Below are 24,228 nucleotides of genomic sequence, written 5' to 3' on the forward strand. Positions count from 1 at the left end.
GATCCCATCCGAACGAAGCCACCTATCGGTAAATGCGGGAAGCTCCAAGAACGTGACCCCAAGTGAGGAGCAAATGTCCTTCAGGCCTATATTGAATTGGTGGATCCTACTCCTATATCCCCTACTACCCCTTGGCAGCACTGGAATCACTGCCACATCTGAACCCCCCTCCCTAGCGGATAATAGTAAATCCCGGTATTCTGACAGAGACTCACTAATATTCGCTCCTACCTGATTTGTTCCCACCCACAGAATCACCCGCAAGGGCAACTTTCGGCGATGAAAAACATCAAGCGTTGCATATAATTTCTATGGCTGAGCCCCGTAGGCTTTTTAAATTTATTGATTTGTTTCCCTCAAGTAGCTGCAGAGCCCCTGGGAAATACGGACAAAGTGCAGAGCTTAGGTTAAGAACCGCTGAACTAAAGAATAAAGGATCTTCTCACAAAGAGGGCAAAAACGAACCTAAGAAAGCAAGGTCCCTACTCCAACACTTACAGAGGCTACAGACAACATTTTTTGGATAATTTGAAATTTTTGGCAATTCTTTTGAGCTTCGAATTAACCAAGTTCAACTGCAGTAGCCACATGGGCAAATAACAAAAAATACAATATTTTAACATGGTGACTCAGCCACTTATATTGTCCCATATATGAAGTTCACTTGAGATTACAGTCTGAATAATTTCAATTACTAACCTACACAAAATAATGTTATATAATTAACACTATTAAAACTCCTGGTGAGTATCAATTCTCTACAACTGGCTGTTGCAAGGATGAATTTTGGAAAGAGAAAATTCATCTTCACAACAGCCAGTTTTTAAACCTTTGTATGGTAGCGGAGAGTGACTTCATCCTCGTATAATTCGCCATCTGGTGTCAGCGTCAGTAGTTGTGAGCTTGGCCCGAGTCTCGTCCGGCCATCCATGTATGGTCCTGTTCAGTGTAAACAAGCTCCAAGGAAAGATTGAGAGATTCGTTGCCTTTGTAGTCTAAGTGGTTAAAAAATCTTCAATTGGTAACAGTGACGTCATCCTTGTATCAATTCTCTACTCTAACTCAAACTCTCGTGTTACTTTTCAATAACCTCATGTTGAGTTTCCGTCCATATCCCAAGTGATCTCCAAGGCCTCTTTTTCCCTCACTTAAAAGGGTATCGCAGATAGGAGCAGCCTCCTCATTTATTTATATGTTGCTTATCATTTGTAGGTTATCTCATAATAGTTATGAATTATCTCGTAATATACTATATAAAATAGTTCTCATAATTAACATTATATAAAACAGGAAAATAAAAAAAAATTAAGGAGATATTCAATTTTTTCAGTTGCTGTGAGAGTACTGACGATTTTTTTTATCAATCCAACTAATGAATTTGACATACATTCAACACACACACTTGGCATGAAAAAGAAATTGCTAGTTGTTGTACTTACGCACCTACAACATCAAACTCCAATGCGAAATATGGAACATTCATCGAATCAAAAAGCTGTTTCACCTACAACAGAAAAACAAATAATCAGCCCTAAAGGAAAAAAATTGTATCAATCCAACCTAAGAAATCAGGGTTGGGTTCTTCCTGTAGCAAAAATTGAAAAAAAGATATAGACGTCATCGGGGCCTATCATCAGATTCCTATACATCCTGAAGCTGTCCATAAAAGTGCTATTATCACACCATTTGGGTTATTCGAGAACACTCGAATGCGATTTGGCCTTTGCAATGCTACCGCCACATTCCAAAGATTTATTGAAAAGGTCACTCGTGGACGTCCATTTGTACAGTCAAACCTTGTTAATGCGTCACTCTTGGGAGAGCAAAAATATGACTTAGTAAGCGGAGTGACTCGTCAAACAGAGTAAGCCATAGCTGTGCTAATTCCTGCCCGAGGACAATTGGGACTTCCAAAAAGTGACCCGGTAAGCGGAGTGACGTGTTATCTGGATGACGAACTAACAAGGTTGGTTTGACTATATATGCCTTTGTTGATGGCATACTGGTAGCCACGAAATCACCAGAAGAGCACATCGAACATCTCCGGTTGTTATTCGAATGTATGCAAATATATGACCTCAGCAACAAGCCTTCTAAATGTGTATTTGGTGTTTCATCAATTGAGTATTTGGGTTACAAAGTTTCTGGATCCGGCATCGAGCCTTTGACAGATCGTATTGATTGCATCCTGAACTTTCCTAAGCCAAACACCATCACTCAACTATGACAACGTTTCCTTGGTCTCTTCAACTTTTATCATTTTGTGTCCAGAGCTGCGCACATCTTACCTACTAACACCCCCAAGTTTTTGGGGGAATAAAAAACAAGAAATCCAAAAGAGCTACTCAAATCAAGCGAGCTGATATACTTCAGTGGACTGATCCAGCCAAGCAAGCATTCATAAATGCGAAGCAAGCTTTAGCTGGTGCAACATTACTCCAACATCCGATTCCTGATGCCAAGCTGTCTTTGGGTTGATGCCAGTGATTTAGCAGTCGGTAGTTCACTAATGCAATCAAATAGAAAAGGATGGGAACTGATTGCATTCCTGTCCATGAAACTGACAAAGAGTCAACAGAAGTTGTACACTTACAACCGAGAACTGTTAGCAATGTAAACTGCTGTCAAAAGATTCTGACACATGCTAGACAGCCATGGGTTCAGAATTTTCACGGATCAGAAACCTCTCGTCTTCGCCTTCAAACAAAATCCTGATAAGTGCAGCCCATGTCAATGGCGACACCTTGACCATCTCGCAATTCAGCACGGATGTTCGTCATACCAAAGGTGCAGAAAATGCGGTAGCTGATGCTCTTTCAAGAATAGAAATCAACTCGATTTTCAAGTCCCCATTCCTGGATTTTGACCTTTTTATAACTGCTCAACGAGAGGATCCCGAATTACAATAGTTACCATAAGACGACTCTAGTTCACTGACTTTCAAGTCAATGCCAAGTCCATTTACCACAACAGAACTGGTATGTGATGTCTCTACAGGCTCACCAAGACCATTTGTTCCAGCGAGCTTCCACACGACTGTTTTCCATCATTTCCAAAATCTTGCTCATGCAGGTGTAACAGCATATACTTAGCTAATATTTGCAACATACGTTTGGCCTAACATGAGAAGGAACATCAAAGATTGAGTAAAGTGTTGCAATGAGCGTCAACACTCAAAAGTTCATAAGCATACCAAAATACCCTTAAGCACCTTTATAACATCCAATGCAAGATTTTCTCACATTCATACCAATCTGGTAGAACCTCTGCCTTTTTCAGAAGGAAAGACCTACTACTTAACAGTGATTGATCGCTACACCAGATGGCCGGAAGACATACCTGTAGCAGACACCACAGCAGACAGTTTGTCATGCCTTGTTCGATGATTGGATTTGTCGTTATGGATATGGGAACCACTGTCGTTATGGTTACTATAACAACCGATCAAGGATGGCAGTTCGAATTATCACTCTTCAGAAAATTGATCAACCTGCTTGGCACTAGCAGGATTTGTACCACTGCTTACCATCCACAGGCCAATGACATGGTTGAACGGTTCCATAGTGTCTTAAAAAGCTCCTTGAAAGCACATGAGAATCCAAAGTGGACGGTCACATTGCCAGCCATCTCACTCGGTCTCAGGGCAGCCATCAAGCCGAATATCAAAGCCTCTAGTGCAGAGTTAGTCTTTGGTACATTTTTGAGATTACATGCAGATGTCTGCACGGATATACCAGGTCAGCTCTCATCAACATACACATACGTACAATAACTCAGAGAACATATGAACAATATCAAACCATGCAAAACAATCCAAAATTTATGTGCATCCTCAACTGCAAACATGCTCAAATGTGTTTCTTCGAATTGACAAGATCACACCACCTTTGACAACCATATACCGGAAAATGGGAGAAAGACTTGTTTCGATTGACAGAGTGAAACAAGCATTTATCTTTAACGATGTCTGTGTAGAACTTCACAAAAACAAGCTCGAAGAAAAGGAAAATGACACTGCCAGTACAATCATATGTCACTAGGTCTGACAGAAAAGTCAGATTCAGTCCTAGGCTGATATCCGAAATTCATTTAATTTCAAACTGTGCATCATAATTTTTTGTATTGCATAATTCTACATTTCACTGACTTTTTTTTTTGCATCTTGCATTTAATGCATCTCATTTACACATTTGTACATCCATTATATTTTTCACGCCTCGTTGAATTTGCTGCATTTAACTGCACATTTTGCATTGTATATTTTTAAGTGTATACTTATGTCGGATAATCAGCATGGGTTCAGGAAGGGGAAGTCATGTGTAACTAACCTCCTTTGCTTCTATGATTACGTGACTAAGGCTTTGGGTAAGAGCAAAAATGTCGACGTGGTTTACCTTGATTTCCAGAAGGCATTCGATCGGGTCCAACATGGCAAACTCTTGAAGCGTTTACACGAGATTGGAATAGGGGGCAATTTGCTGAATTGGATAGAATCGTGGTTAAGAGATAGGTCGCAACGAGTTATGGTGAACGGGGAATTCTCTGGTTGGACAGACGTCACAAGTGGAGTTCCTCAGGGAAGTGTCCTTGGCCCCATACTTTTTTCACTTTTTATCGATAAACTCGATCAGGGTATCGATGGAATTACTAGCAAATTCGCAGATGATGTGAAGCTAATGGGGGTAATCGGGAATGAAAGCGATAGGGAGTTGCTCCAGACCAACTTAAACAAGATTGCAGCATGGGCAAATGAATGGAGCATGACGTTTAGCGTAGATAAGTGCATGGTCGCTCATTTTGGTTCGAACAACCCACGGTTCTCTTACGAGTTGAATGGTGTCACTATCCCGGATGCAACTAGAGTCACCGATTTGGGAATTCTCATTGACGAGCGACTTAAGTTTTCTGAACATTGTTCAGCGGTTGTCAAAAAATCGAATAGAATGCTTGGTCTCATTTTCAAAAAGGTCTCTTCGCGTTCTCCTAAAGTCATTCTTCCGCTTTTTCGAGGCTTAGTTCGTCCTGGACTGGAGTATGCTGTAAGGTTTTGGAGACCATACCTACAGAGGGACATAGACTTGGTTGAAGGGGTGCAGAGAAGAGCTACGCGTGTCCTTATTGGCACACAGGGCTTGAGTTATGAAGAAAGACTTCATTTTTTGAATATGTTTACATTGGATGAACGCAGGTGTCGAGGAGATATGATCGAAGTGTTCAAAATTTTCAATGGGATGGATAGGATGGACCATGAACTTTTAGTACACCGCCAATCGACTGCTTTTACAAGGGGACACCAGTATCGATTGGTGAGGGACAATGCAAGGTTATGGTGTCGCAGGGAATTTTTCTCCAATAGGGTTGTTAATAAATGGAATAGCTTACCCCCGGAGGTAGTAAATTGTAACACAATTGACACGTTTAAAAAGAAATACGATAAACATGTTGGGGTAAATCGGGAAGCTATCCATTCTTAGAATAAGACAACCATAAGTATTCTTTATGGGCATTGTATAATATTTTATCATGTGTATATATTGTTTGTAATTTGTGTTAATTGCATTTTTAATTGGGTTGCTGTATTTTTGAAACATATGACAACCATATTTTTATGGGCATCTTTTTATCAGCCACCTCGTTGGGCATTTTGCCTGTTGTGGTGTTGTATTTGTATTTGTATTTGTATTACTGCACACGATTTGATTTTCCTGCATCATTTTATTTTGCATCTTACAATTTATTTTTTTGTATCACATTTATCATTCTCTTACCATGTTCCTTCACTGGAGTAAAAACTCATGTGGTGAAATTTTATTTGTATTGTCTCACAGATGGCAGCACATGTAAAGCAGACACCATCCTATTGTCACGCGAGATTCACGACCGGACCATCAAGCGAGCAACATGTTGCTCCCATAAATTTTTGTTTCATCTCATGTTCCAGTTGTAAATTATTTTAAGAAATTAATTCTCAATCCTTCATTTTCTACAAAATCAAGCAACCTTGTCAACTAAAAATATAATGAAGTATATATAATACCATAAATTGACATACAATACAATAAATGGTTACAGATTAACTTACTCTAAACGATGAGAGAGTTTAGGATGATTTATGGACTGTTTTTTGTGAATGTATTCTTTTTGTGTGAATTTGAAAAAGAACATATATCAAATGACTCTTTCGCCTCTTTTTTAGAATTTCTCAGAAATCAGAAATTGCATTGTCTCGTCGGGCAGATTCATTGCTCACTTTCTACAGCTTTATTTGATTGGTCTGTCTTTTCTACAAAATTTTACACAGATTCCCACATTCTATATATCTTCTTTAATATCATTTGAAAAGTGAAGGACTTTTCTCCTCACTTCGCTGCTTCTCAGACGAGATACTGTCCATAAACTCTTGCTTTACAAAAGAGATCCATCAGCTCATCAACAGTCAAGTCCTGGCCATGTTCCACTTCACTCTGGTTCTTGAAAAAATGTGTAACCCTCATGCATCTCCAGTCCCATGGTCTTTCCCAAGGACTCCTTCCTACAAATGTTGGCACAATCTCTTCAAAGTCACATTCAATAATACAATCAGCCCAGTTTACTCCAAGCGGAATTTCAAAAAACTTCGAGTGCACATGCGCATGGTTACAATGCCACATCTAGTTTTGTATCGTAACAGGTCACGTTTGTGTGTGTTTATTTTTTTGAGTAAGGCACGCTAACCGGAGAGATCAAGGGGAAAATATTACCCATAATTTTACAATACGTGATGGACGAAAGCAAAAAATTTTTGCTCTTAATACTAATCATTTGTTAATCGAATCAAAATTTATTTTAAAAATTTTCTCGTCATGCAAATTGCTCGCTCAAGTTCCACTGTATATGCAAAATTTGACTACGATAGATGTAAAATTGTAGATTTGTACAGAGAACAATTTTATTTATTTATATATATAGATTAATATTATATATGTATTACTTACAAGTGCTTTTCGTTATCAATTGACCCTTTTGTTCAAAGTTTGTTGAACAACAAAACATTTTTTAAAAGATGTTAAATTTAAATTTTAGTCATCACGATTATCAACTTGAGTAGAACAGAAAAGATTTTGATACTTGAAAAAGTAACAAACACAGTTAATATAACTGTGCTTCTCTAAATGTACTTTCATCCTGGCTATGGCTGGCTGCGTTGCCTTGCGTGCAGTCTGCAAGGCCAAATTTCTGTCACTTTCCAACGTTTTTTTCCCATCTCTTTTTATAATCCTCAGAAATTCATTTATCATATTACCTTCCTCTCTTAGCCTCAGTCCAGTTTAAAATAAAAAGGTACGATCTTTGCTCTCAAGTTAAAGAAATCCAAAACAAAAAGTTCTAAACAAAAGTCCTGTACACAAAGTTAATCTACTGTGACCAGGACTTTGTTGAAGGAGTGCAGAAAAGAGCCAAACATGCTCTTGGTGACACACGGCACTTAAGCTACAAAGAAAAACTTGATTTTTTTAATATGTTTACATTGAAAGAACACAAGTGTTATGTGGACAGGATCAAAGTGTTTGAAATTTTCAACGGGATGGATAGGATGGACCACAAGTTATTAATACATCGTCCATCAACTGCTTCGACAATTCTTGGTCATGGTGTCCCAGGAAGTTTTTCTCTAATACGGTTGTGAATAAATCAAACAAAATTTACGACTCTCCGGAGTTAAACTAACACAATTGACCTGTTTACAAAGAAATACAATAAACATGTTGGGTTAAATCGAGAAGTTATCTATACTCAGAATAAGACAACCAATAAATATATTTTAAGGACACTGCATTATATTCTATTAATTATTTGTTTTTTTTCTTTCGTGATACGTATATGCTTTGCATCCTTAATTTCTGAAACCTGGAAGCTTCGCATCCCCCGGTTATTCAAGTTGAAGAAAGCGAAAAAGGTTATTTACATAATAAACAATTACGTAGGTTCTTAACCATGGGTCCTCGGAGAGACTTTGGGGGGACCATGAGCTTGTATCTTGAAATAATTAACTCATTTTTTTTACATAGTTATATACAGAATAATATTCATGTAATTCTGTCATTTTTCTTCAATTTTATTTCTCATCTTAATGGCACAAATTATCCTTAGAACACAAAACGTTCCGAATCCTTTCAAAGAAAACACCCAGGTTTGGAGATGTTATAAGTTAGATACCCAATTTGTCCTTGTCAAAAACTTTCCCGATGCGGAGTCACAACCAATACCGCAACAGCACGATTGCAGAAAAAGTTTGCTCCGGCAAATTAGTCCCCTAAATTGATATTAAAAAAAGTCAAAATGTCAAATGCTGCCGTTCAGAATCAATAAATTGTAGGTTTGTCTAATTAGCCAGCAGCCGAGTGATGCAGCGATAAGATGCTCGTCTTTCACTATGAAGGTTTCTGTCAAGGTACACAGATTTGAACCTGAAGAACATCTCAGAAACAAGTTTTTTACCTATCGAGCCTGGGGAAACCACCAATAGATGGCGCTTTCATTTTCCACCCAACTCCACTGGTTGGAAATTGCTGCGTGGCAATATATTACCCGAGTTGGTGTGTGATAAAGTGGTCTAATTAGCCCTGGTATGCGGGAAAATGACAGCGGAGCAATAAAAATGAAAACACTGAAGCAGGACAAAAGTCACAAAATTTTTACAAATAACAAATTTGAACTATTTAAAACTGGTGGGTGTTTTGAAAAGTTACACACACAAGCTTTAACAGAAAAACTCATTTTCAAATAGACTCCATTAAAAATCACGATGGGAATTTCTGACAGAGCAATGTTTCGCGAAGTGGATAATATCACCCCACGGGTTTCATAAAAAGATCCAGAGAGTGATGGAAACTACGGGTATAACATAGGATCCTATATTAAGTTCTTATGGGTTAACTTAAGTTTGTGGATTAGGCGAGAAAAAAATTACAAAAGAGGGTGATAGAACAAAAATTTTAATAACCTCAAACCTAGAGGGCGTGAAAGCATATCAGTAGGGCCACAACTAAGGGACTGGAAACGGGTTTGGTGCCCTGGATGCTGGACTAGAGGGGTGCCAAAATGTATGGTTGCTGTGGCTGACTAAGCATCTAACTGTGGCCCTGCATGTGAGCAACTCATAAACAGGGACTGGCTTAAGTATTTTGTGCACGGTACGAAAAAAAGATTTGCGGCTCTCTGAACAGGGGTTTCCTAATACCCCAGTATCCATGGGTACCCTGGTGCCCACCATGCTCACATTGGTTCCAGAGGATTAGTAAACTACTATTTCCTGGTCATAAAAAAATCTATTAGCAATAAGTTTGGGCGACAGTGTCCTCTGCCCAGCGAAAAAATTGCAAGTACCTCCCCCTCCTTCCAAGCAATTATAGGTGGGGCTGTCAGAGATAGAAAACAGATTATCTACCCAAGGCCTCAACTAGGATACTCTTTCCAGCTGGGTAAGCACTCCTTGCGCCTCCTTTTGAATGAGTGGGTAAAGAATTTACTGCCCATCCCCACCCAGAAGACTAGATGCACCCACCCACCCTTTTGGCTTGGGAGGTCTGCCGAAACCCTAGAAAAGACGGTTCATTCAATGGCTGTGAATGTTAGAGGTTCCTTTTCTCAGCCACCTCATTGGGCATTTGCCAGTCATCTAATTGTAATCTAAATATTTTTTATCCTCCTTTTGCGGCCCGCACAATGAGTGGGTCAAGGAAAATTAGACAAGAAGGGGCCGCATAACTATAAACTCGCCTCTGGGACAATCGATAATTTCTCACTGCATTAGACAATGAGGTCACGCTGACCTATTTGAAATACTTAATCATTGAAATACGTAATAAAGGAAAAGATGGCAGTGGGGACAACACCCTTGCACGATACGGAAAAGATGGCGTAGATAGTAATTATTAAGATGGCAATTATGCACCCGAGCAAGATTAAAAATGTGCTTACCCTGACGCAAAAGGGGCAAGTTGTCTTGCTGAATATCATGACTTTGTTGGATTTGATGTGATCATCGACGGCAGCCGAAAAGGTGCCTCCCGGAACGGGTGCCATCGTCGCAAAAGGCTGGACTCGAGTCTTGTTCGGGAAGAACAACAACTTCCCGAAGATATTCGCTCCGCAACAAGTCAGTTCCGGTCGAACCCCAACAGGTATTGAATAATTCTTCCGGCCGAACAACCACAAACGCCTTCCCGAGATCAACGGTCGAGGTCGAATTTGGCGCAGGGCGGCTTCCAACACCAAACGCGAATTCGGAAACATTTACGAGTTTTGCGGTTGATTGCGATCGTGGTGCGCAATAGTGCCGCCAGGTGCGGATTCTGCCTCCCCCCCCCCCCCCACTTCCCAACTCTTTTTCCTCTTTCTTTTGAAATCTCCAAATTTCATTTGCGGGAAAAAAATGAAGATAAAGATGAAAATTAGATAAAATTACATTTTTAATTTTTCCTTATTTGTTTTGAACTTTCCTCCTCTTATCCTTATGAGCTGAAGATAATTGGGCTGACCATATTTCCTCTAGAAAAATGTAACTGTTTTGAATCCAAATTTATATTTCTTCTCAATGTTAGGATTCCAGCTTAAACAATGGAATCTTTACTGGAAATGCCAAAAACGAGAAAAATCTTTCCCTGTTTGTGCGCACCTGAACAAACATTCTTCCAATTGAAAAGTCCCCTACAGAGTCACTTTAGTGATCTCTTTTAAATGTTTCGCGGATCCAAGTCATGGGCGGAGATACGGGGGGGGGGGGGCACCTGACATCATCATCATGCCCCCCCCCAGACTTCCAAGTCTGTTTCTGCCTATGATCCAAGTCAAGGGCGTAGCCGGGGGGGGGGACGACTTGGGGGTCTGGTCCCCCCCCCCCGAAATGTGAGAAAATGACCGAAAAAAGGGAAAAAGATGGCCAAATCTATTGTTCTGTCACTTTGGTCCCCCCCCCCCGAACGAAATTTCTGGCTACGCCCCTGATCCAAGTGATCTGGAAATGTGTACTGACCGCTTAAGTGCTCTCTGGAACTGTGCCACACATCATTCAAGTAATCCATAACACACACACACACACACCGGGCCGGTTCTAGATATTCTGCCGCCCTTGAGATACGACTTTCTGAAAACATTTTTCTTTCTTCATCTCTATTACCTTGATACAGTGGTTCCCAAAGTGTTGGTTACGACTCCTTTGAGGGGACGTGTGTAACGTTGACGATTTAAGATGTCGCGAGAGAATTTCCTAAATAAAAACGTTCTGATGGAGTAAATATATCAAAAATCAATACAGGGTGATTTCAAAAAGATGGGAAAAACTCTCTTTAAGAGGTGATAGTACACACCAATACAAACAATTGTCATCGAGGAATGCATGGTCTAAAGGCCCCTTTACACGTACAATCTTCCCTGCGCGCCCGGAGCGGGACGTTCTTGCGCGAAGGATTGGAGGGCGGTTAGGAACGCGGCGTTCAAGAGCGCGTTGTTAAAAAGAGACACATTCTTGCGCGCGCTCTCTCCTGCACGAAAGAAGGCCCCGTTCAGAATTGTGTGTGTAAAGGGAAGCGTGTGGCGAAATTCATACGCTTTTGCGTGGCGCGTGGACTTTCGGGGAAGCACAACGTTCCACGTTCCTGACCAAAGTTTTTTCCCTGTTGGCAGATCGAAATCGGCTGACGTTTGCGCGGAAAAAATATAGATTTCAAAAGCTTATTATATATTACTACGTGGATTATTCGTTTTTAAAAATAATTTCAATAATTATTTATCAAAATTAGTGTTACAAATTTATGGTAATTTTTTATGCAATTAATAAGAAATTCAGAAATAAAATTTCTGTGATCGTTAATTTCGAATTTTTATTCGATTCGACTTTCATTTGCCATTTGAATTTTACCGAAATAAGAGAAAAAATCAGCTTTTTTTTCTTCCATCTCACACACATAATTATTGACTCGGTGTGCACCCGATGTTTTTTTTTAATACTACCAGCCAGAAAAATAGATAAAAAGCATTACAAAATTATTACATTGAAAACTCGCTACAACGATTCTCGATATAACGATAAGTCCTTCTACAACAATATTTTTTTCTTGGTCCGCTGAGTATCGTTATATCGAGGTTTCACTGCACCTTTTTTGAAATTATGTTGTTATTTTGTAGGGCTTTATTTTAGATATTTTTAAGAAATTCTTGATAAATTTTTCTCGGTTGTATTCATATCCTCAAAAAATCATTTCAGTTTAATGTTGTCGAGCATAATAACAATACAAAAAATAACAAATAAATTGAAGCATAATTTTTTTTTCAAATTTTTAAAACTCTAAATACCCGTGTCAAACATTCCGTTGTGTGTCATGTTATGACCAATAAAATTAAAAGTGTGAATAGCAATACGTTTTTTTCTCATGATATTTATTGATATTATTCATGATATTTAATGGTTTTTCGTTTTAAATGAAATCGGCGATAATCTTATAACATGAAACATCCCTTTTACTTGGTATTTTGAACATCACTTGACCTTGGACATCTTTTGTGATCTTATCATGAAAAAATACAGCACATTGTCCACTGAACACCTGCTATGAATACAGGGTTGGCTGGATCTAGTGAATAGGGTGCTTCTTTTTAAACAGTATCATTGTTAACCTTCAGACATTCAGATAAAGGAAGTTTTTTCCACAACCCTAAATCCCTTTTAAAGTTTTTTTCTAATGTGTTGAAGTCAAATTTAAATCAGATGTTCTTAACGTTTTTAGCAGCGACTTAAAAACATCAACTATGTGTTCCCCAGATCTATTTCCAATTTTAAAAATATGCTTATTGAATAAATTTCTAAATAATAAAATGGGTTTTTTTTTTCGAAATTTCTGTAGCCAGTGGTAGGCGTCTTAACGGGTGAGTGAACGGAAATGGAACGAGAATGTCAAATCAAAACGGGGCCCCAAATTATTGAAAGGCTTTCATCTATTCTGAAATTATTTCTTTTTTCACTTCTGGATTTTTATTAATTTTGGAATAATTTCTTTCATCAATTCTCGCACTATTTTGCATTAATTATGGATTTATGTACATACTTCTATCGTTAATTTCAAATTTTGAAACTGATCTTTCTTAAAATATTTATTTTCTATTAAAAAATTATTATTAAAATATTATTTTCTTTAAAAAGAAAAAACAGAACTTATGGGTTAAGAGCCCCTAGTTAAACTATTTTAAATTTTTCCCACACCCTGAGGGTAAATGAAAGCTCGTGAAGTTATCAAAATAATAATACTAATTTAACATATCTATAAATCTGATATAATAATGTTTGTAGATGAAGGAACCAAATCAAAGTTCGAAAATTATTGCAATAACCTAATAAATGTAATTACGGCATTTGAAAAACTAATTTATCATTTCTTTAAAAAAACAATTCGTTGGAAAAAGGAAGAAAAATCGTCAAATAGACTCTGGAAAAAAAATTGCAATAAATATTATCGCTGAACAAAAATTATTTATATTGTATACATCTCTTTTTTTAGAACGATAATGAAGGAAAACGACGCAGGAGACGAGGGATTCGCCCCGTTTTTGCCCGTAGGGTGGGTTTGCGTTTAGACGTACGATTTTGAGTTCGCGATTGAACGCTGGAATGACCAGTTCCTGCGCGCACTCCTAACCGCACACTTTTTTCGCCTTTACACGCACACTCTTGAAGGCGGTTCTGAAGTTATTTACAGCTATCGCGCGCGCAAAAGCGTACGTGTAAAGGGGCCTTAACACGAAACGCGAACGCGCTAGCTCGTTTCGAAACAGCGCTCCACAATCGTTAAAACGGCATTCCGTTGAAATTCTTCGGGAGAAAAAGAACACGATGCATACAAATGTAACCTGGAGAAGAAGAAACCGTATGCAAATCTGCGTCACAGTGAATAAAAGGCGCGGACGCTAGCCCTGTGAATTCATTCCAGAGTGCAACCGTTCTAACAGTTGTAACGTACGGAATAATGGAACGCTTTAGTAATATTGGTACACTTTAGCAGACAGGCATTTCATTTACAGAGGCAGCACGAATATACGGTGAGCGTTTTTCCCACAGGCGGTTGCCCAATCCGAAAACATGTGCGTGCTTGCATCGGCAGCTGTGCGAAACGCCTTTTTTTTGGAGTCATTATCATCTAATGTTCCGCAGACCAGCCTTATAACCATCAAGGGGAGAAACTTTACCCTGTAACAGAGAATAGATATACAGAAATGGGCAGTCTGAACATTCCGGAGCCAAACAACGACACGACACTAGATATTCCTCTATTATGGTGTTGGCTGAAAAAAGGCTTTCGTCGGGAGATGAACAAGAAATCAAAATTTGTGCTGGAGAAATCGACTAGGGCAGGGATTACACTATAAGGTTGAAAACCACTGGAATTGAGCATTTCAACACTGAAAAGTGTTTCATTTAACTACTCTTTATATATTTATCCACTCGCACTTTTTCCTTCAAAACTATTTCGATGTGTAAAAATTTCCGAGTGAAAACAGTCATAAAAAATGTCCTCCATAATTATGCCGCGGATCACAATCTGGGAATGTGGCGCGCGTAATTTGATATAGAACCGCTTAAGTACTCTAAAATTGTGCCACGTCACTCAAGGGATCTCTGAATGTGCCATGGATCGCTTGTGTTTTGGAACTGTGTCGCGGGTCACTAAAGTGATCGGTGAATGTGTCACACGGGCCGCTTAAATACATTGGAATTGTGCCATGGGTCACCTAAGTTATCTGTAAATGTGCCGCTTAGTTCATTTTTACAAAATCACGTATGAGGGGAAAGCCACATAAAATAACTCTGGAGCCACATTTGGTCCGCGCCGTCTTAGCATGGGCCCATCCGAGGGCCTCACAAAAATGAGATGTGGGAAATTTTCGAGAATTTGTTTGGTAGGGCGTCAGAAAAATTGGACTAACTAACCAACCAGTTGGCCCCGGGACCCATGATACTTTTTAAGACGGCGCTGCCAAGGGTTTACCATATATGGCTTAGAGCAGGGAGGTTTTCAACCTTTTTCTAGTCGCGAAAACTTCCTGCATCCAACATGAAAAGAACACCATTTTCGGCAAGTTCGACATATGACTGCATGAAATCAGGATGATTTCAATCCTGCAAAGAATTTGTACATATTGCAACGTTGATCAAGTGCTCGCGAGCGCGTTGCAATTCTACACTGAAAGAGAGCGGATCATTTTAGAGTTTGCTGCGAACTTGACATCACATTCCACCAAATTGACACTCTTAGTGCGTGCAGCCAAATTCGTTCAGTTTCTTCCTTGGACAAAGCAAGAAAATCTTTCCTCAATTGATTCTTTTTTCTTATCATCAGAAAGGGAAAAAATCTCAATGTCACTGCTGTTTATTAAACGCTACATGCTTGTGAAACTAGGACAGCAACATACCCTGGAGTAAAATTATCTGTATCCTGTTTGGTTAATCTCAGATTTTTTCAAATATTTTGCTTGATATGCTTGTGTATGTCTCACATGAATGATTTCCCTGCATATTATCGCAATACATTTAAGATATATACCCTTCTGAAAGTATAAAATATCTCCGAGTGTACATGGATAACAAATTGAATTTCAAAAGACATGTTGCAAACAGAATTAAACATGCCACGATAAACATTGATCAAATTCTGAGATTCTGCAATCCCAGAACAAAGTTGAGCATAAAAAACAAAATACTAATGTATTCACAGGTAATTAGACCATCCTTATTGTATGCTGCTCCGGCGTGGGCTTATGCCTCAAAAGGAAATATTTACACACTACAGGTTTTTCAGAATAAAATTCTGAGAAGGTTCGCAGGAGCGCCAAGGTATTTTAAGGTGATAGACCTACATAAGGAATTGAATGTGGAATCTATATACAAGTATGTGAAAAGAACAGCAGAGAACTTTTTCAATAGGTTGGAAAATTCAGATATTGAACATTTCCAAGAATTAGTTGCATATAACCATGAAGAAAGAATGAGACATCTAAGACCGAAAAATGTGCTAATGATTCAGTACAGAAGTGAGCTTTAAAAGAAAAAAAAAGGAAAAATAGAGACACATTTAAGAAAGCTCAGCAAATAGGTAGAAATAGGTAAGTAGTGATAGGATTTTAAGGTTTTCTAGACTATAGCGAAAAATTAAAAATATATAACCAGTCACATTAATCATTTTCATTTCGTAAATAGTTAATATTGCCAATTAAGAGAACTTATTGGTAAAGAGTTGAATAAATCTAATTCTAGGTAAGAGTTAGATTAATTACATTATGCATAATCAAATGGAAGAGTGAAGATGTTATAAAACCGTATTTAGCCGCATAATCAATGTTAGTATTTTTTGAGATTATAATTTGGTAATTTTGGATAAATTATCAGATTTGTATAATTTTCATGCAAGAATTCATGAGAAAAAAAGAAGGGTTTGAAGGTAAAATGAAAAGACAAAAATATCAGAACTATCATGATATTGAAGAGAGGGATGAAGAAAAGTGCAAAACCATTGATATAAGAAGGGAAATTGGATGGAAAATCCAAAAGGTTTCGAAAAAGGTTTAAAAAAAAAAAAGAAGATATGAAGTTTGTCAAACATGGATCCTGCGTGCGATGACAGAGTGCGTAAGAAAATAGTGTTATGACTAAATAAGCTTTTCCTGGGAAACTGCAAAACTGCAGTATTTTAATACTAAAAAAAAAAAAAATGTTATAACCCAAAGCCCTTTAATCGACCACGCCAATAGTGGTCACAATGATGGAAGAGATGTAGACCATTTATTAAAAAATAGTTCTGGCGCTCTATTCAACTGTTTCACTGTCACATTTAAGATATTGGTGATGTCATTGTCTGAAGACCAAAACAAGAGATTACTAAATTTTTCATATCATCCCTGGCTGATCGTCACATGCTGGGAGGGTCCTAAAGTGTTACAGCACAATGGAATCACATTCTCATCACAGTTGTGCCTTGTAATCTGACATTGACAGACCAGGAACACCCCCACTTCACATCTCCAAGAGATTATTTCAAAATGTTTTCCGAGGGATTGGTACATCCGAAAGACTAACCTTTATTAAATTCAGAAGAGGTACACAAACATAATTTGACAGTCAAACTATGGAATGTGCATGCAAGTGAAATTAACAGGGGCTGAAAATTAGTTGCTGCAGGAGTGAAGTTGACTGTTGGGTAAAGCTAGAGCCACACATGTCCAGCCTGGTCCAATAGTCATTGGAAAAACATTTGCCTTCTCCCTGTTACATTGAAGCACCAGCTGCATAGGCTTTCAAAACGATCAAGGCCCGGGATCTGTTCCTTCAGGAATATTAGTCCTTCATTCAGATGAGTTGGGCCGTGCGGGAAAGTAGCGGCATAGGCTGGCCCCAATTGGCAAACATTTGCTTCCAGAACAGTTCTTCGATCAATGCATGACCAGATGGATTGGAAGATCAGAGACTAAGGAAATTTGCCTTAGGCTGGAAGGCCATGGTAGGTAAACACCAGCCAACCACCTTCCAACATCTGATGATCATTGCCAATGGTGAAATAGCAACATTACTCGCCTAAGGCCAACCTTGGAACATATTGGGCTAGACTGGACATGAGTGTGGCCTCGGCTTCACACCAGATGAATCGAATGGCATCATACCAAAGTGCAAGTTCATATGTTCATTTCAGATAGCGATCCAGAGAAATTTTGATTTCCAACTTTCATCCACATTTGTAGGAGAAATTTTCAGTAGATAGTTAGAAAGCTGAAATTAATGTTGTCTCATTATCTAAAGATAACTGAAGCTGTAGACAGCCCAGATATATAAAATCAAATTACACTCCTATCAATCAAGTTAAAACCACGAATGCGGATGGAAAATTCAGATATCAAAATTCCTTACAGGCTGTAGAACACCAATTCTACAGCGTGGGCAATCACAATCATATTTTGATGCAGGTCATAATTTTTAGAGTTCCGGTACTGGTAAAACCTATGATTTTTAAAAGAGACAACCTTCTGGTCAAGTCACATCAATATTGAACCGATATAGCTTTGAGAGTTTCAATATAATGCTAAAAGAAATGTGCACAACAATACATACATATTGAATTTTGTTTTTATTTTCTTTTTTGAGAGCAAATTTGAAATAAAAATTCCCAGGCTATAAAACTAACACAAGTAGAAAAAAAGAAAGAAGACACTATGCAGGAACACATCAAAAATTGTCCAGATAATGTGTATGTGTAGTTACAATGGTGGACTGTATTTCAATTTCGGCATTTCTCAAACGATTCAATCTAACCTGCAAAAGAAAACAATTACCCTCAATTTCTGAGTATAAAAGGATTTTCACTGCATTATAATTAATGTATAAAAATAATTGAATATAATAATATATGCATATTGAATAATTGAATATATGCAAACACTATTCTGCATTCATAAAGCTTAACATCACTTGCTTTGTGTTGCTTAATATACGTAAGTGTCAATTCCCAGATCTGAAAAATCTGGCTTGTCAAGAGACATTTTATTCTTTACTGAAATCAAAGATTAAAATTATTTTGCCCCAACTTATAAATTATATTATAGTAATCATGTCTTTATAAGTATAAATATTTATCTTGAAGATATATTTTTATATATTTTATATGAAGAATATTTATCTTGAATATTTCTCATGCCAAATGCCTTTTTCATAGAATCAATTTTAATCCACCGACTTGCAGTTGTTTCATTTCCAGCAATTGGCAATTTTAACAATAATTTGCAAACTGCTGTATTTTTCTTGAGAAAATATGATCAACCAGAATTGTCAGGACCTAGAGATTTTCCATCATGTTAAGTATCAGTTGGGGTTTTTTTTTATAACGATACAAAAAATTGGAAGAATTCATTTTGAAGCGGGAGATTTTAATAGGGCTAAAAAATCAGAAAGCTGCTGGGTAAATTGAAAGATTTGGGATCTATGCCGACATATATATTGACGTTTGGTCCACAAAATAAAATTTGGATTACGATTCCATAGATTCAGCTCAAAGAAGAAGCCTTCGTTACAAAAGACACCAACATGATCCGAGCAGGGGGAAAAAAATTGTTGCTAGTTACAGACTTATCCAGAAGCCAATGTATTGAAACAGCAATCAAGCAGCAAAACATTGAATATCACTCAACCATTTTTAGTATAGCCCAGTGATTCCCAACGTGGACGTTAATGCTCCTCGGGGGGAGGGGAATAGAATGTTCCAGGGGGGGCGGTAGAAGCTACGAGTATAACATAGGATTCTATGGGTTAGATTGCGTTGGGACAAAAAGGTTGGGAAAAGTACACGACATAGCCTCTACAGGAATATTAATACAGCCAATTGGCATAGCATTGAGAGTATCTTTCCTTTAGATAGACTTTACAATTACAAGGCAAAACATTTGGTGCTCTCTGCGAATCCTAAAAGACTTGACCTCATCTGTTCTCGTAATCTTAGCTACAAAATTATGTATTTTCAAGGGATATTTACTGCATAAAATTCATTTTTGTATGCCATCACATGGCAATGTTTTTTCTAACCTGGGATATTTTAAGGAGTTAATGGGTAAAAATTACGTGAAATGAAGGCTATAGCCATAAATCTATCAAGTAAGTGGAAAAAGTTTGCTCTTGGATGTAAGGGGCAAAAGAAAGTGGTGGTACCATAGATACGAAAAGGTTATAAAAAACATTGATGCACAGAGTGGTCATAAAATAACTTTGCAGATATACAAGTCTCTAGCAGCTGCGAAAATCAACAAATGCAAATGAAATTCCAGATATTTGTGCTTCAGAATATGCAATCGAGAATGAGTACAAAAACTAAAACAGTGGTTATGGTTACAGCAACAAAATTTCAAAAAATTCAAATACTAACACTCAGTTATACACATTGCAAAGTGATAGCTAGATTAAAACCATAAATGGTGTTGGAACAGTACCTGTCGCATCATAAATGCCGGTGTTACACGCAGACAAACACGTCGAAACAACAATGCAGATCACATTTGTTCCAAAGGTTAGTACACCAACCCCTCGATAAGGTCTTTGTCTGCATTAGCGTCTATGGTGTTGGAACAATACCTGTAGCACCAATGTGCCAATTACTTAACAATGCAAAAAAGTGAGAGTTGCCATTTGAATTTTTCAAGGTTTTGTAGCTGTGATCATGATCTACATAGCAATGAGAACTACAGTTCTGTTTTTCTCTTCACTTTCAAGTGCATACTTTAAAACACCTATACCTCAAATTCAATTTGCATTCATTGATTTTTGTAGCCATTAGACGCTCGTGTATCAGCAAGGTCATTTCACGACCACCCTGCATTGCAGAGGTCATTCTTTTTCTAGTCACAAGCTCTGCCTGCACCCATAATCAGTAAAAGAGCACCCTCATGGAAAGTTTGGCATACAAATGCATGAAATCAGGATGATTTCAATCCTTAAATGCAATTCATACAAGGTGTTTAATTAGAATGTTGATCGAGTGCTCGCAAGCACGAAATCAGACTAGAGAATTGAGTACACTGTGCTTCAGGGAGCAGTGTGATGCTTGTGAGCAATGAATCGAAGATACCTGCATATATAATGCATAGTTAGGAACTCTAACAAACAAAAACAAAAAAACAAAAAAAAGCCTCCCATTACCCATAGTATTATACACACCTGAAAATTTAATTTGAAAAACAAAATGATTCAGTAAACAGAATATCGCAATGTAAATACTCCTACTCATTAACTGAGAATTAACGACACAGCTTCTCAATTTCAACGCACAAAAAACAAGTTATGGGAGGTTCCAGTGTATTATTTCTATTATTCAATATTGCCTAGTTTTAGATTAATTAGAAAAATTGAGCTGGCCCCAAAAGTCACACTACAAACTAATTGAGTTTAATTTCCATTGCTTATACCATATTTTTGCAATCTTTAAAGATTCTCAATTAACTTATAACTAAAAAAATAAATCAATGATAAAATTAGATATGAATTCAGTGGGCCTAATGCTAGTATAAATGAATAATGATTCCTTTCAATATTACCTTTTCTTGCAGGGCTATAAAACTGCTCAAAACAGTTACTGTTGATCAGAAGGTAAAGTATATCTGACGTAGGGCACTTCAACGTCTCCACCATCGGCATCGTTGCAACAGAGTTCAAAAACCAATGCTTTGACGTATGGTTCTATCGTTTTCCTTGACACCAGTTGGACAACTTCAGACATCCTGGAATTAAATAGTCAAATGTGGTTAATAATGAAATTATACTTGCAAATAATTAATCATGCTTTAAAACATCCATGTATGGTAAATATGAACCTCGAATTCATGATGCTGTTACTTGCATTTAGTAGAAACAAATTTTAGCCCTACTCTTTGGTCAAAGAAGCACGATTGAACAAATCAAATGTTTTTAATTTATACATAAAATTGTTTTATATGCCAGGCACCAGATAGCCACGGCGACTAAAAAAAATGGGCATTGGTGCCTGAATTTTTAGTTATGTGATAACTAAATTAGTCTGAGTACAATGCAGAATTTTTGGAATTTGCAACTGGGAGGTGGTCACAAATCCTGGCAGTCTTTTTTGTCTGTCTCGAGAAAAATGTTTGGCTCTTAAAACTAGGATTTCTCGAAAAATTTATCTTGCTCTCGATTTCTTTTCTGAGAGCATTGTTCAGCCCTGTTATACACTAGTATAAATAAATTTTATTTTAAATAGTCAGCAGCAGCAAAAATACAAGATTTAATTTTTAGGAATAGTTGAATCCGTTTGAAGGAAAAAAAAGGATAGTTTAAATAAAATACCAAAAGTACCAACACTCTAAGATGACCACGAAGAATCATAACGCATAGCTAATGTGATTAAGGAGTAGCAAAAGATTAAAAACTAAGTTGTTCAAATTCCGAAATAGAAACAAAGCAAGATCAACAGTCATGGATAAAAAGGGAAGATTCATTTTGAATTGATTCTAGCATGTCGATATTGCAATTAGTATAAGGGTCCCATAACTTAAAAAAACAGCAGTCTGTTAAAAATGTCCAATGAAAATAATATAAGAAAAACAAAATTTCAATGCAATCTGATAAAGACAAAATGATTATAATGCATTATCTTATATACTTCATTTCTTCAACAAAATTATAATTCCAAAGCCAGTGTGCCACCATACTTACGGGAGATCCATTCTTTCTCTTCGTCGAACCTCTTGAAGGAAGAATGAATACAGCATACAAACCCCTTGAGATAGCATGGTTATTTCCAGATTATACTTGTCCTGTGAGAAATGGAAGAATAAGCATTGTGTGTTTTATATCTGCTCAAAAATTGGCTATTCTACGATACCAAACAAAATCAAAAACTGATGTAAACATTTAACTTACGTTTTAATACCATTAATTAATTTTAGAGACATCGCAAAATGAATATTTGTCAACATAGGGTTATAAATAGTATATAACTGCTCAACTGATATCATAGGTCACTGTAAGCATATTAAAATTGGGGGGAAAAGGGCTGAATTAACTTGACTTCAATGGGATATAAACTATGAATTTTAAGGGAAAATTGCTTACCAAAATTTTAGAAAGATGCGGCTATCTTGATATTCAAAAACCAAAAACAATCAAAATTTAAGAGCACTGGCACCTTAGCCCGATCCCAGAAAAAGGTCTCTTTCAAATCTGCCTGCATTCTTCCAACAGTTTTAGATAGTTTACAATGCCAAGCACCATCACGTGTGCAATGAAACTGATTACATCAAAAGGCAAACATCTCTATAACTATGGTATCATGATCAAATTTTTCTGGTAGTGCTCCAATAAATCTGGTGTAAAAATTCTGGATTGCACATGACATATAATATAGGTTTTGTACAGATCAAATATAAACTTTTAACACAATAAAAACTGTCATAAGTTGATGTGGCACCTGAGAAATTTGTATGATACTTACTCATTACTTCCCCCCCTCCCCATCTAATTTTCAGCATATCTTGTACATTACTGACATTTTTTGAAAATCTTTCAACTACAAAATTGGAGAAGAATTAGCCAGTTTTTTGTGGCAAGAAATTTTGTAGCACCTAACACTTATGCAGTTCTCCTAAAGTCATTCTTCCACTTTTTCGAGGCTTAGTTCGTCCTGGACTGGAGTATGCTGTAAGGTTTTGGAGACCATACTTACAGAGGGACATAGACTTCGTTGAAGGGGTGCAGAGAAGAGCTACGCGTGTCCTTTTTGGCACACAGGGCTTGAGTTATGAAGAGAGACTTCATTTTTTGAATATGTTTACATTAGATGAACGCAGGTGTCGAGGAGATATGATTGAAGTGTTCAAAATTTTCAATGGGATGGACCATGAACTTTTAGTACACCGCCAATCGACTGCTTTTACAAGGGGACACCAGTATAGATTGGTGAGGGACAATGCAAGGCTATGGTGTCGCAGGGAGTTTTTCTCTAATAGGGTTGTTAATAAATGGAATACCTTACCCCCCCCCCCCCCCGGAGATAGTAAATTGTAACACAATTGACACGTTTAAAAAGAAGTACAATAAACATGTTGGGGTAAATCGAGAAGCTATCCATTCTTAGAATAAGACAACCATAAGTATTCTTCATGAGCGTTGTATAATATTTTATCATGTGTATATATTGTTTATAATTTGTGTTAATTGCATTTTTATGCTATATTTTTGAAATATATGACAACCATATTTTTATGGGCATCTTTTTATCAGCCACCTCGTTGGGCATTTTGTCTGTTGTGGCGTTGTATTTGTATTAGAAACTATTAATCCTTTGCGGTCGATGGCAGCATTAACAAGTCGTCTTAGAGGTCGGTGCCACCAGCCTCTAGTGGCATGTTGTGGGAAATTTTTGAATTCCAAACAAAATTACAGAAACTAAAAATTTATGTTTTTATGTATTATAAGTACTATTAAACACAAAAAATCAGTTCTGTGACAAATTCTGTGTCATTTAATATCAATATATTTGTCACAATTAATCACTTGGGGAGAAATAACTCAGAAAAGCTAAATTTACTCCAATTAGCTGGTACTCCCATCAAAGAAATTTGCCGATCACAAAGGGTTAATGACACACAGCACTGTGTGGTCTCATTTAGCATATAGGCCTATGCTCGAAGGAAAGAAAAATGTTACTTCTGTAG

At 37.4% G+C, this 24,228-nt stretch overlaps 2 protein-coding genes across 4 annotated transcripts in view; both read right to left on the reverse strand.

Moving 5' to 3' along the window:
* Trxr1 (Thioredoxin reductase 1) overlaps positions 1 to 10,296 on the reverse strand; it is a 72,813-nt gene extending 62,517 nt beyond the window's left edge. Inside the window, exons 1-2 of one of the 2 annotated variants that reach the window (XM_089242478.1) lie at positions 9,961 to 10,296; positions 1,444 to 1,504 (exon numbers count right to left, since the gene is read on the reverse strand). In XM_089242478.1, coding sequence (XP_089098604.1) covers positions 1,444 to 1,504; positions 9,961 to 10,275 — 376 coding nt within the window. In that variant the 5' untranslated portion in view covers positions 10,276 to 10,296. The remainder of the gene's footprint in view (positions 1 to 1,443; positions 1,505 to 9,960) is intronic. The other variant, XM_089242479.1, reaches the window with a different exon arrangement.
* A 7,828-nt stretch (positions 10,297 to 18,124) lies between these two features.
* Positions 18,125 to 24,228, reverse strand: part of Uba1 (ubiquitin-like activating enzyme 1) — a 122,051-nt gene continuing 115,947 nt past the window's right edge. For both annotated transcript variants that reach the window (XM_089242485.1, XM_089242486.1), the window contains exons 23-25: positions 22,229 to 22,329; positions 21,094 to 21,276; positions 18,125 to 18,328 (exon numbers count right to left, since the gene is read on the reverse strand). In XM_089242485.1, the coding sequence (XP_089098611.1) occupies positions 21,129 to 21,276; positions 22,229 to 22,329 (249 nt within the window). In that variant the 3' untranslated portion in view covers positions 18,125 to 18,328; positions 21,094 to 21,128. The remainder of the gene's footprint in view (positions 18,329 to 21,093; positions 21,277 to 22,228; positions 22,330 to 24,228) is intronic.

This window comes from Pholcus phalangioides, unplaced genomic scaffold (genome assembly GCF_987345545.1).
Source record: "Pholcus phalangioides strain wild (caught in Gottingen) unplaced genomic scaffold, Ppha-v1.0 ptg000015l_1, whole genome shotgun sequence".
NCBI classification, from domain to species: Eukaryota; Metazoa; Arthropoda; class Arachnida; order Araneae; family Pholcidae; genus Pholcus; species Pholcus phalangioides.